This window comes from Silene latifolia, chromosome Y (genome assembly GCF_048544455.1).
Source record: "Silene latifolia isolate original U9 population chromosome Y, ASM4854445v1, whole genome shotgun sequence".
In the NCBI taxonomy this organism is placed as follows: domain Eukaryota; kingdom Viridiplantae; phylum Streptophyta; class Magnoliopsida; order Caryophyllales; family Caryophyllaceae; genus Silene; species Silene latifolia.
In genome coordinates this window covers 360,967,603-360,980,678 of record NC_133538.1, presented here as the reverse complement: position 1 = coordinate 360,980,678, position 13,076 = coordinate 360,967,603, and the positions used below count along the sequence as shown (strand labels likewise).

Genomic DNA, 13,076 nt, shown 5'->3' with positions numbered 1-13,076 from the left:
AATGTGTAGTTGTGTTCATAGATGATATCCTGATTTATTCAAAGAATGAGGATGAACATGCACAACATCTTCGTTTGGTATTAGAGACTCTGAGGAAGCAAAAATGGTTTGCGAAGTTTTCGAAATGCGAATTTTAACTTAATAAAATTGCATTTTTAGGACATGTCATTTCTGGCGAGGGCGTCAGTGTCGATCCAGCTAAAGTTCAAGCAGTAGTGGATTGGGAAAGCCCTAAGAATGTGGGTGAGATTAGAAGTTTCTTGGGTTTGGCAGGCTACTACCGTAGGTTCATTAAAGATTTTTCTAAGGTGGCAAAACCAATGACTTCTTTACTAAAGAAGGAATCAAAATTTGCGTGGTCTAGCGCCTGTGAAGAGGCGTTTCAAGAGCTGAAGAGGAGATTGACATCAGCACCAATTCTAACATTACGCGAGGAAGGCGTCAGATTTGATGTCTATAGTGACACGGCAAAGAATGGTCTAGGTTGTGTGCTAATGCAAAATGGAAAGGTTGTGGCTTATGCGTCGAGGCAACTAAAGGAAACTGAAAAGAACTATCCGACTCATGATCTCGAGTTGGCAGCTGTAGTTTTTGCCCTCAAGATTTGGAGACACTACCTCTATGGAGTTTCATGCAACTTTTATACAGAACACAAAAGCTTAAAATACATTTTCACACAAAGGGATCTAAATGCGAGGCAAAGGAGATGGTTAGAGTTGATCAATGATTATAACCTTCAACAACACCGCCATGAAGGTAAGGCCAATGTGGTGGCTGATGCATTAAGTAGGAAGGAAAAGCACACGCTAAATGTGGCTTTAGTGTTGCCTGATGAACTTTGCCGTGAATTCCAAAAGCTGAATTTGGAAGTGATCCGTCAAGGGAGTGCCAACTTGAGTGCCATGACAGCTGAACCTGAATTATATCATGAGATTCGAGTGAAGCAACGAGAAGATGCAATACTCGAAGGTTTGCGTGCCAAGGCTGGAGAAGCTAAGGAATTCAAGATTTGGGCAGATGGGAGTTTAAGATTTCATGGGAGATGGTGTGTTCCTAACTGTGATGTGCTCAAAAGAAAGATTATGCAAGAGGCTCATAGTACACCATACTCTGTTCACCCGGGTGGGGACAAGATGTATAAAGATTTGAAGAAATTCTTTTGGTGGCCTAATATGAAAAGAGAGATAGCCGATTTTGTGGCCAAATGCCTCACTTGTCAAAAGGTGAAATTTGAGCATCAAAGACCCGATGGTCTTTTACAGCCGTTGGAAATACCGGTGTGGAAATGGGATTCAATTTCCATAAACTTTGTGATAGGCTTGCCAAGGACGCCGACAGGTAAGAATGCCATTTGGGTTATGGTTGATCGGTTGACTAAAGTAGCTCATTTCATTCTGATGAAAGAAACGTGGAGTTTGGATGAGATGGCGATGGCATACCAAAGAGAAGTTATTAGATTACATGGTGTTCCGAAAGATATAGTTTCCGATCGTGACCTACGATTTTGTTCGCATTTTTGGAGGAAACTTCAAGAGGCTTTGGGTAGTAAGATAAAGTTGAGTACGGCATTTCATACCGCTACAGATGGACAGACGGAGAGTACTATTCAAACGTTAGAGGATATGCTTCGAGCTTGTGCATTAGAGTTTCAAGCCGGTTGGGAGAAAAGTCTTCCCTTGGTTGAGTTCTCTTACAACAACAGTTTTCACTCCAGCATTAAGATGGCGCCATTTGAGGCTTTATATGGGAGAAAATGTCGAAGCCCGTTGTGTTGGGATGATATAAGTGAAGCTGCGGTTCTCGGACCCGAAATGATTCAAGAATCCATTGAGCAAGTTTAGCTAATTCGGGAAAAGATGAAAGCGGCTCAGGACCGACAAAAGTCGTATGCCGACTTGCGTCGAAAGCCGATTGAGTACCAAGTTGGAGACAAGGTATTCTTAAAAGTGTCACCTATGAAAGGCGTGAAGAGATTTGGTATTAAGGGCAAGTTGAGCCCAAAGTTTGTTGGGCCTTATGAGGTACTTGAGCGGATTGGAGAGGTGGCTTATAAGTTAGCGTTACCCCCAAATTTATCTAAGGTTCATAATGTCTTTCATGTGTCTCAATTAAGGAGGTATCGTAGTGACCCCTCCCACGTACTTCAGTCAGATGTGGTCGAGGTGGAACCAAACCTCACTTATGAGGAGCAACCAGTACGTATCCTAGATAGGAAAGATAAGACCCTAAGGAATAAGGTCATTCCACTGGTAAAGGTTTTGTGGCGCAGCCAAAAGTTTGAAGAGGCTACATGGGAAACTGAAGCATCTATGCGGGAGAGATATTCACAACTATTCGATTTGGGTAACCCTTCTATTTCAAGTTTCGAGGACGAAACTTTTCTTAAGGGGGTAGGGTTGTAACACCCCGCAATTTACACGTCATCCTAAATAATAAAACTCATATTTTTAAATAATAAGAATGATTCACAATAAAATTTTATCCTTTAAAATCTATTATTTTTCGACAATGATATCCAAATACCCATCCTAAACTTACACTCCTTATGCCGACGATTAACTACTTTGTCGTTGATGCTAGTTTTATGATATTTTAAATACATATTTAGCTCTTGTTTGTAAAATGAAAGTTGTAGATATTTCTCTTAGCTTTCCAACGCCACCAAAAACACCTTAATCGGAGTTCTGTAGAGGAAATTATGCCCGAAATACGAAAGAGTGTCGCAGAAATCCGCGAACAAGAACCACACTCGTTATTCCTCTTTTCACATTGAGTTATCATTTAACCCATCACCTAGGCACATGGCAAGTTGGCAACTTGATTTTTTTCCTTGGAGCCCAAGGCCTACCCTCTTAGGCATGTGACTAATTTACCTAGAGTAATTGCCTAAAGACTAGCCTTAATCATTTCTACCACTCACTAATTTACCTAGAGTAATAGCCTAAAGAATAGCCTTAATCATTTCTACCACCCACTCCTTATTAGCTTCCTATTACCTACAAGTTAGACATAATCATTCTACAAAATTTCCTCTCTAAAATCCTTCACTTGGCCGTAGCTTTCAACATCCATTTCCAACCTTTGTTTCTTTCATTCTCACATCCCTTTCATCTTGCTCATTTATAAGTGTAGGTAATTATTTAATTGTCATTCTTCTACTAGTTTATTTAGAGTAGTATTTAATTATTTGTTTTAATTCTTATGTTTGTTCAAGGAGGTGAGCAAGATACCTTGGTTGAGGGAGATCATATTGGTTGATCTTATAATACTATCCTACCTATTTACAAGTAATAATCTCTATCAAGGTAACTAGGTTTTCTCCTTTCTATGATTTTTGAATTTCAAGTGCTTTTAGGTGGTTATAATAAGATTGATAATATATATGATGTTTAAAATCATGGAAATATATGAGATTCATGATTTATATAATAAATAGTAGTTTTTATTATTTTTGTGATGAATATATACTTCTTTAATGTTTTCTATGATTTATTTGTGTTTTTTATGTGATTTAACAATCTAATCAATGTGTAAAATATATGGATGATTATAGAAATTATATTTTTGATTATATTCTGATTTATTATCATTATTTATGAGTTTGCATGAGATTATTTTAGTTTTATAACTATCATATTTTTATTTGTTGTTATTTGATATTTAATCACGGTTTTATGTGATAATCGTCTAATAAATATATAAAACATAAAATAATTTCGAAAACTTTACTTCCTTAATTTTATTCTGTCCTATTATAATTTATATAGTATTTAAATTGATTATTTTATTTTTTATAATTATTATTGCTCTTATTTAATATATATTCGTGTTTTATGCAATTAATCTCAAGTAAATATGTAAAATATATAAATAAATGTGAAATTTGAATGTTTTATCATAGGATGACTTATTTTAGTGTATTAAAGTTTTGCATGTCGATTTTGTAATTTGTATAATTACTTTTGAATTTTATAACTAATTAGTTCATAAATAAGGTTTAATTGTGTTAGAATAATAAATAATTATAAATAAAATATTTACAATTTTTTTTCATGCATATTCTGTCGTATACTTATGAAAAATAAATTATTAATGGTCGTAACACAATTTTCTTAATTATTTCTTTATTTATGCATGAAATCGCCTATTAAATACTATTTTAAGTTAAATATAAGAAATGAGGTTAAATAATTTATTAGGTACTGTTTTTGTTGAATTCATAGCTTTCTAAAATGTATAGTAATTTTCCATGGGCACAATATAACTTTTGTTTAATTGTTTAGAATTAATAGGTGTTTAATTAACGGATTTAATAAATGTTTGTTAAAGGAAGAAGTAATAACATATTTGATGTTATCATGTCTTGTGAATATATTCTCCATAACGATGTTTATAATGTGAGATTACAATAATGTATGTGTTAGGAATTGATTGTTACTTCTACAATGCTAATGTCATGTATACGCTTTTGGTGATATCGCCTTTCGTAAATTATATATTGACATGAGTGTCTCTTGTTTTGTATTGAAAAAGTTGAACTTATACTCTAGCTTTGATGACCATTATTGAATTTCATTTGATATTATTTATCGCTCAGTTATGAGCATTTTGGCATGTTAACATGAGGTTATTCATGGTGCACATTTGTTATATTTTGGACTTTGTTCCATTTTATATATGGTTTTTGCTAGAGTATAAGATATCGAGTAGATTTCAGGTTATTGGTCTACTTGAGAAGAGCAATACCAAACTGGGTAGGTTTCAGGTTATTGGCCTACCTAGTACCCTGGCATGGTTTCAGGTTATTGGCCTGCTATGGGTTGACCGTCCTTTTTGGATACTCTTATGAGTCTATGGATATGTCGTTTGGGGGTCAAGGGTCCGCACTTTTATGCCTTGACTGGTTAAGGGTCCGCACATTTACGCCTTAACTAGATATTATGTCCCTCGAGAGTCTGTCCAGTCTTAGACATGGGTTCACGGTTATGTGTCCCGCCGTAGGGTTATTTTGGTGTCAGGTTATTGACACCAAGGTTTAGGGTTTCAGGTTATTGGCCCTAGACGGTGCTCGTTCTTGTCTCGTGTTATTCTATGTATTTATGGTCCAAGTTTTAGACGTTTATATCACTCGTATATTTTCATTGCTCATTTCATATATCATTCAGGTAAATTAGTTTTATTTCTTTTCATTATGACCATATTTTTCATAGTATTTCATATCATCATGTAAGTAACATGAAATTTGTAAGTTGGTGACACATTTTAAATAATCATGTGGTATCACTTTTATGGCTTGTTATTACTCACTCATTGGTGATTATATACTTTGATATTTAATTACTATGAAGTTCTTATGTTTTCATATTTTAAATGGATTATATGTTGTCTCTTATTATTTGCTCATAACTGTTGCTGATTTTTCTTAAGTGGAGGACTCCTAGTTACTCCCCACTGACGGTGGTTGTTGATATTTTTTTCAGGTTGATGTGCTTCTTGGTCATTGATGAGTTTGAGAGAGAGAGAGATAATAAATAATAATTATGATGTTTAGTAATCGAACCTTGTTGTTTAATTTTGGATGGGTTTTCATTCCCGAGAGTAGTTGTATGCGTAGTTAGCTATTACTGTATCTATTTTGGTAGCACCCGGATTTATCGTCATGGTGTTTCCGCCACCATGGACTTTTATTAATATAAAACGCAATATTTATCTAGTTTATTTGTATTATTAAATCCGGGGTTGTTACACGGTTCATCTGCTTACTAGAGGGGAGACTGTTACATGTGAGAGATGTGGGAGCAATGACGGTCACACTGCTGTTGGCTGTTTTACGGAGAAGGAACATGTCCTTGCTTTTCAACAATACAGGCAAGGAGGAGGTTCCTATTATAACAACCAAGGGGCAGTCCATCCCAATTTGAGGTGGACTAGTCAAAATGTGCTCAATCCTACCCATCCTCCGCAGCAGCAGCAGCCATATGTCCCTCCTCATAAGGCTCAACAAGGCTTTCAGAAGCCTCCTTCCTTTCCTACACCTAATCAAGGTGCGTCATCTTCTGGTGGAATAAGTGAGCTAGGTGAGTTGAAGACAATGCTGCAGTCTTTGACAAAGCAGTGGCAGCTGAGTGATCAACAAAAAGATGCATCAATCAAGGCACTTGAAACTCAAGTTGCCCAGTTAGCTGCGAACCAGTCCACAAGGAAACCGGGTCATTTACCGTCACAAGCTGACAAAAATCCACATGAGACCGTAAATTTAATTAATTTGAGAAGCGGTCATTCATATGAGGGACCGGGCGTGTTGAAATCAGACCCGAGGAAGGAAATTACAACTGGTGAACAATGTTCTGTCGAAGAAAAAGAGCTGACGACAAGGAAAGTACTCGATCGACTGATTACTGGGGGTCGATCGAGTAAATTTATTGAAGAAAGGGCTCGATCGAGTAAAAATTCTACTCGATCGAGTGAACAGGGAAAATAAGCTGCTCGATCGAGTGAACTTTGTACTCGATCGAGTGATTTTGTTGAAGAAACAGCTCGATCGAGTGGTAATTCTGGTCGATCGAGCAGTGTAGGTAAAGAACAGATCGATCGAGAGCCTGCTAGTGCTCGATCGACTGAAAAATCGCCTGAAAGACCTCGTTCGAGAGGAAAGAAGCGTCCAAAAGATTTGGAGCTTGATCCGGCTGACACGTTGGAAGAGAGGAACAAGGGACTCGAGATACCCATCACAGTGCCCTTCCCGAGGCGTTTGCAAAGTACTAAGGCTAATCAACAATTTGGCAAATTTTAGAACTCTGAAAAGCTTGCAAGTTTGTGCCATTCGCATTCGAAGCTGGCGACACAGGTACCCTCTTACCTCAAATTTATGAAAGAAATTTTATCGCGTAAGAGGCACATTAATGATCATGAGATGGTAGCTTTGACCGAGGTAGGGACGGCCCTAGTTCAGAATAAGTTACCTCCCAAACAGTCGGACCCGGGTAGTTTTTCAATTCCGTGTCATATTGGTACCCATTTGATTGATAATGCATTATGCAATCTTGGCGCTAGCGTGAGTGTCCTACCGTTGTCTCTGGCTAAGAGACTTGGTTTGACAAAGTTTAATTGCACAAACATGACTGTTCAGATGGCCCACCGTAGCATATCACGGCCACTAGGTGTCATAGAAGACATACCTGTTAAGATTGGGAGGTTCTTTATTCCCGTTGAATTTGTTGTACTTGACATCCCCGAAGATGCCCATGCCCTTATTATTTTAGGGAGACCATTTTTATTTACTGCCCGTGCAGTAATAGACGTCGGGGGGCAAGACATTGACTTTTCAGGTTGGGGACGAGGAATTGATATTCCATCAGTCTAAGTTCCGGAGGGCTCCCATGCAAGCTCAGCCTTGCAATGCCCTCTCTTCTATTGACCCTATTATTGATACTCCAAATGAAGATTTGGATTATTGTGCTGCTATTGTGACCCCTCCGCCTCAAGCTGAGAGCAAAAAGGAGGAAAGTTCGTCTGTTTTCCTTGCTGCAGGTACGTTTGAAAATAATGCAGGAGCTGTTAAAGGGCATTGTGCAATTAATGTCAGTCCAAGTGGGAGCAATGATGTTAAAGCCGGTGAGAAAGGAGTAAGGATGAGAAAGGTTCGCGCGTATGTGGACGTCAACTATTCCCCTCCTAACGATTCAAGTTCAAGCTCGTGGAACATGAAGAGGACGATCAATGTTGTTGAGATGACGTCCTCTAGTCAGGAGCCCTCTAAGGGGCTACTGAATTGCTTCGAGAAGTGAGCGGGGAAATGCCCCGTGTAACAAATTGTAAAAATGATTTTTACATTCTCCGTTGAATTTTATTTATTGCTTTTATTTAGGACAATTAGAATTTAGACAATTTTTTGGGTATATTAGAGACTATAGACTGTTACCTTGCGTATTTGGTATTTTGGGATAATTTTGCGAGTGTTTCTATGCAGGTTTGGGGAATTTTACGTAAATTCAAAGGAATAATGGCGAATTCAAGAGCTTACACGAGGAAAAGAGCTCGGTCGAGTACTTTTTGTACTCGATGGAGTGAAATTTGCTCGATCGAGTGGTTCCATATTACTCGATCGAATAAAGCTGAAAAGGGGAGTTCTCGATCGAGTAACTTTTTACTCGATCGAGTAGATGAATCCAAAAAGTCCTCGATCGAGCAGTTCTAAACCACTCGATCGAGTGAAATTGCAAGAGACACGCAAGGAGTTTTCTTTAACTTCCTTCTTTTTTCTTTGCTATTTCATTTTACCTCAATTTTTCGACATCCCTCCGTATTTGCGATCAAAAACACCCCAAATCCCCCATATTTCTTGTCCATTTGCCAAATCTGTCACCTACATTTTGTTACTTGTTAATTAATCGTCATAAGCCCTCTGTTTTCCCCTTAATTCACGCCATTTGACACGATCAATCGGAGTTTTTAGGGTTTCACGGTTTTTCTATTAAAAATCGCCATTGTTGCTTGTTTCTCGCCGATTAATTGCAATTTGTAGGTTCATAATCATCAAGTAAGTGGTCTTTACACTTTTTTGCAGTTAAATTTCATTTAGTTTGCCTTTTATGAAGTGAATTAGGACCTAGGTTTCGATTTTCCGTTTTGGGTAGAAATTATCGACTATAATTTTGATTCAATGCTTAGTTTTGCTTACTTGATGCTTATTCCCATACCTCATTGATTTTTACATGTTTAAATTCGAATTTTAGCGAGAAATTTGCGATTAAGGGTGGTTTGGTCGAAATTTTTTGTCACCTAATCTGCTTCTTTGGGTATGCTTAAATTGCTTCGATTGTTGTTTAATTTAATTCATTTGTCGTCTGCTACCTTTCCCCTATTTCTGTTTACCCGCCACCATTCGAAATTTTTAAGGTCATTTGGGAATTTTTTTGGTGTAGTCAAATTTTTATTTGTTAGGGAATTGTCATCGTTTTGTTTTCTTTGTTTTCATGATGTTTATTTTTGTTTTCTTATCAAATTCCCCTGCCCTATTTATTCAGGATGGATTCTAGATCTCTGCCCTCCACTAGCTCGACTTCTAGTCCATCCTTATCTGAGACGGTGGTCCCTGCTGTCACCACCGCCTCCACTTCTGTTAGTACCACAGCCCCTGTGTTCTTAGTCTCTATTGCTGGTACAATTTTTACGCCTGCTAGCACTGTTGCTAGCCCTGTTTCAGCTGCCACATTAGTCACAGCCACTACCACTTTGCTGTGCTGCTTTGCTAGTCTTTCTTCCTTAGTGGCGGTCGGCGGCCACAACCTCTACTTCACCACGGTGAGCACACTGTGGCGGACACACCCATGATTTCAGGTGCTGCAGGCGACCCTAGTTCCTCACACCGTCACTGGACGGGCTTCTACCTCAGGTTCTAGAGGCCGGGGCCGAGGTCGTGGATGTGCTCGTGCTACGGCAACTCCTAGTCCTTATGTTACTCTTTCTGGCACGGTCACTGTCCGAGGGGAGGACTCCCTCGACTCCCACCATGAGTACCCGCATGTAATTTTTGTTAATGGTGTACATCGTAAGAGGTTTTATAAGCTAGTTGGTTGTGAGTTTTTCCTTACCCGGTTCTTAGACCGGCCGGCACTTAGAGAGCCTCAGTTTCTACGAGCCAGTTTGTGAGCTTTTACGGGGCACGGGGATGGCCGGACTCATCACTATGAGTGGCCATACCGTTCTAGAGCTGAGTCTCGAGTTCTTCAGCTCCTTCACCTTCTCCTCCGGGGCACACGACGCTGCCCCCACTAGTCTTTCCGTGTCATTCCGGTTGTTCAACCGGACTTTTTCAATGACATTGGAGGAGTTTGGTACCAGACTCGGCCTTTACTTTACGGGCGACACTGCTGCCCCTAGGAAGGTCATCCGTCAACTTTGGCGGACCTTGGCCCTGACCACCTTTCCCGAGCGAAAGCTAGCGCAGGTCCACCTTCCCCCTGCCCGTGACTTTCTTAGACTGATGGGGAGCACCATTTTTGGCCGAAGGAAGCCAAACAACATCAACAACAACGAGCACTAGGCGGTTACCTGAACATTGACTGCGAGGGTCCTTTTACCCTCAACATCGCCTATCTGACCGCCCAGTTGGTCGAGCCCTCTTGAGAGGTTTAGTTTTCGGTACTTGTCGTTAGGAGCACCTAGACTAAAACAATATTTATAACTCCACAAACAACTCTACTATTAGTAAAGAGGCAAGTAAAGGTCGGATCCAAGGGACGGGTATTGAAGTGAGATTTTCAATTGCAAGTTGCGGTGTCTAGGGGTGTCACAATTTGGGGTTGGAATAGAAGATCACTAAACTAAATAGAAATGAAAGTAAACAAGCAAGATAATAAACAAGAGATGTAAACAATTGATAAAAGGCACTAGGGTGTCATGGGGTCATAGGGGATTCATGGGATTGATCATACAAACATATTCTCAAATTATAAGCAAGCAATTATTGTTGTGATGGATCGAGTTGGTTTATATCTTACAATCCTAGGAAAGTTTGGGTCCCGGAGCCGAATCGATTAGATTGTACAACACCTACAAGTCGACTTAATCTTTCCTACTCAACTATATGCATGGTCTAATGAGACTCGAGTTAGTTTATGTCTTACAAGTCTCATTGAAAAGGTAAGTGATGGGTAAAAAATGCAAGGATTCATAGGCTCGTATTTCATCAAACATAACATGTGCATAAGTTGAGATCACAACAAGCAAGCAAATAAACTATGAAAAAATATTAAATTAAGCATGAATCATCCCCCATGTTGGTTTTCCCTAATTACCCATTAAACCTAGTTAAGGAAACTACTCACTCATTATCATGTTGAACATGCTAGCAAGGTTGGCAATTATACCAACAAAGTAAAACATGATGAATAAATGAAGATGATTAACAATAATTAAAAAGGGATTAAGAGAATTATACCTACTAATGATTCCAATAATAAAGCGAAGAATAATAGAAGTACTTGATTATTGATTGGAAGGTTGTCAATCTCCCAATAATAACCCAAATAAACTTCAATTACCCAAAATGAAAGATGAACAAAAGAGAGATTAAGGAAATGAAATTTGTATTAAGACTTGATTAGAAGTTGATTACAATATTAAAGAGAGATTAGAATGATATAAACTACACTAAAGATTGATAAGAAGAACATGATTATCTAATTAGACTAATGGGGTATTTATAGTGGGGATTAGGTACACAAATTAGAGTAACTAAGGGCTTAAATGACGATTAAGTCCTTGAGGAATCGCTCCTCTCAGAAAAATATGCGATTCTCCTGTTTGCTAGTCTTTCCGAGGTATGCGCATCCTTCATAGAACAAGAAGAAAACGGAATAGCTATAACATAATCCGAGCGTCCAGGGCATGGGACGAGCGGATTGTCTGGCTTTTGGACGAGCGGATTCAATGGCTGGATGGGCGGATTGTGGGTCTTTTGGACGAGCGTCCCTCGGAACAAGACGCTCGGATTCTTTGTCTTGGACGGGCGTCCAGGGGGCAATCCGCTCGGATTCTGAGTCAGCTTCTTCCCTTCTTCTTTTCTTCCTTCTTCTTCATATAATCCTTGGGGATTTCATCGGAGATGCAAGGATCTTTTCTCATCATTGCCCAACTACTACAATATGTACAAAGGCCTTCTAGTCTTGTCTTCTATTTGATGCTTGGTCATTGAATTCAATCAATTTAGCTCTATTTTGCCATGAAAATACAAGGTTTGCACTCCTTTCCTACCAAGGGATCAAAACCTCAAAGAATATGCAAAACAAAGGACTAAAGACAATAAATGACCTAAATATGCACTAAAAAGCATGGGAACAAGGCTAATTCGGGGACTAAATATGCTCAAATAATGGTCACATCAAATATCCCCAAACTGAACCTTTGCTCGTCCCGAGTAAAGAGGTGACAAAGACTAGGACCGTTATTTAAACTAACCTAATAGCATAGACGATATGAGACAATTAGCGGGTATCACTCCGCCCCTTCAACTCACAACAAGACAACCATGAGGTAGGATGCCTTCTTGCAAGGCAAGGTGGGTCTTGCCAAAATGGCGACACATCCAAGCATTAAAGCATATAAAATCAAGTACTGGATGCATCTACAAAACAATAGCCACTTTCCTCATCTAAGTGGCGGAAATTATCTACAAGGGAAGCAATTCAAGGGTATACACTCCTTCATAGATGTAATTTCTTCAAACTACTAAGCCTAGAAGGATACCAATAAATCACCTCCAAGTTGTGTCAAGCTAGGGTACCTTTGTTCTTAATCGTTAAATGCTTTTGTCAAGAATAGACTCCCTATGGTGTTAGAAACACTGGAGGATCGCAGAATTCCCCTTCTTGCCTAGACAAGAGGAAGGGTCGTCCCCTCTCTACCATGCACAAAAATGGTTACGATGGATAAAGTGATCAACGGATATTTGAGTTTCATTTGGGAGTTTGCTTTTGTTGTTGTTTTTCCCCCCAATTTCTTGTGGCATATAACATTTGAGAACACTTTCTTTTTGCCATTTCTTTTGATTTTTGGCATTTCAACACTTGACAACTTTCAACTTTTTGCATTTCTTTTTGAACATTTTCAAAGTCACCCCATATGTAATGAGGGTGCCTTATATTTGAAGCATAGGAGTTTTCATTTTGTTACTCCTCTTTTCTTTTGATGCATTTTGCAAACTTTCTTTCCCTTTTCATTTCATTTCTTGAACTCAAATCAATTTCTTTTTGTGCCCATTCCCTTTGATGACAAAATGTGGTAGAACATGGATGAATGATGGTTGCATGGTTTCAAGGGTCACCTTGGAATAAACGGTAGCCAAGGAGTTATCACACCACAAGGTACTCTTGACTAGTCCTTAATCCATGGGTCAAAGGATACTAGCATGACACATCCTAGGGTGTTTTACAAGTATTCTAACAAGAAAAGTTTTAAGAAGAAAAAGCATCTACTAGGGCCTATATACACTTGTCAAACTTCCCAAGTAGACGGTTTCACAAAATTTTTCTAACATGCAACTACGTGCCATGATGCAACTAACATATATACAT

The 13,076-nt window shown here is 38.8% G+C and overlaps 1 protein-coding gene across 1 annotated transcript; it reads left to right on the top strand.

Moving 5' to 3' along the window:
• Positions 1-1,856: 1,856 nt before the first annotated feature.
• On the top strand, positions 1,857-9,333 carry LOC141631717 (uncharacterized). Its single transcript, XM_074444352.1, has 2 exons — positions 1,857-2,395; positions 9,027-9,333. The coding sequence occupies exons 1-2, from the start codon at positions 1,857-1,859 to the stop codon at positions 9,331-9,333; spliced, it is 846 nt and encodes a 281-aa protein (XP_074300453.1).
• The last annotated feature ends 3,743 nt before the right edge of the window (positions 9,334-13,076 follow it).

Coding starts and splice junctions, on each gene's coding strand:
- LOC141631717 (XM_074444352.1), top strand. CDS start 1,857: ATGAAAGCGGCTCAGGACCGACAAAAGTCGTATGCCGACTTGCGTCGA. Junction 2,396..9,026: donor ACTTTTCTTAAGGGGGTAGG/GTTGTAACACCC, acceptor CTATTTATTCAG/GATGGATTCTAGATCTCTGC.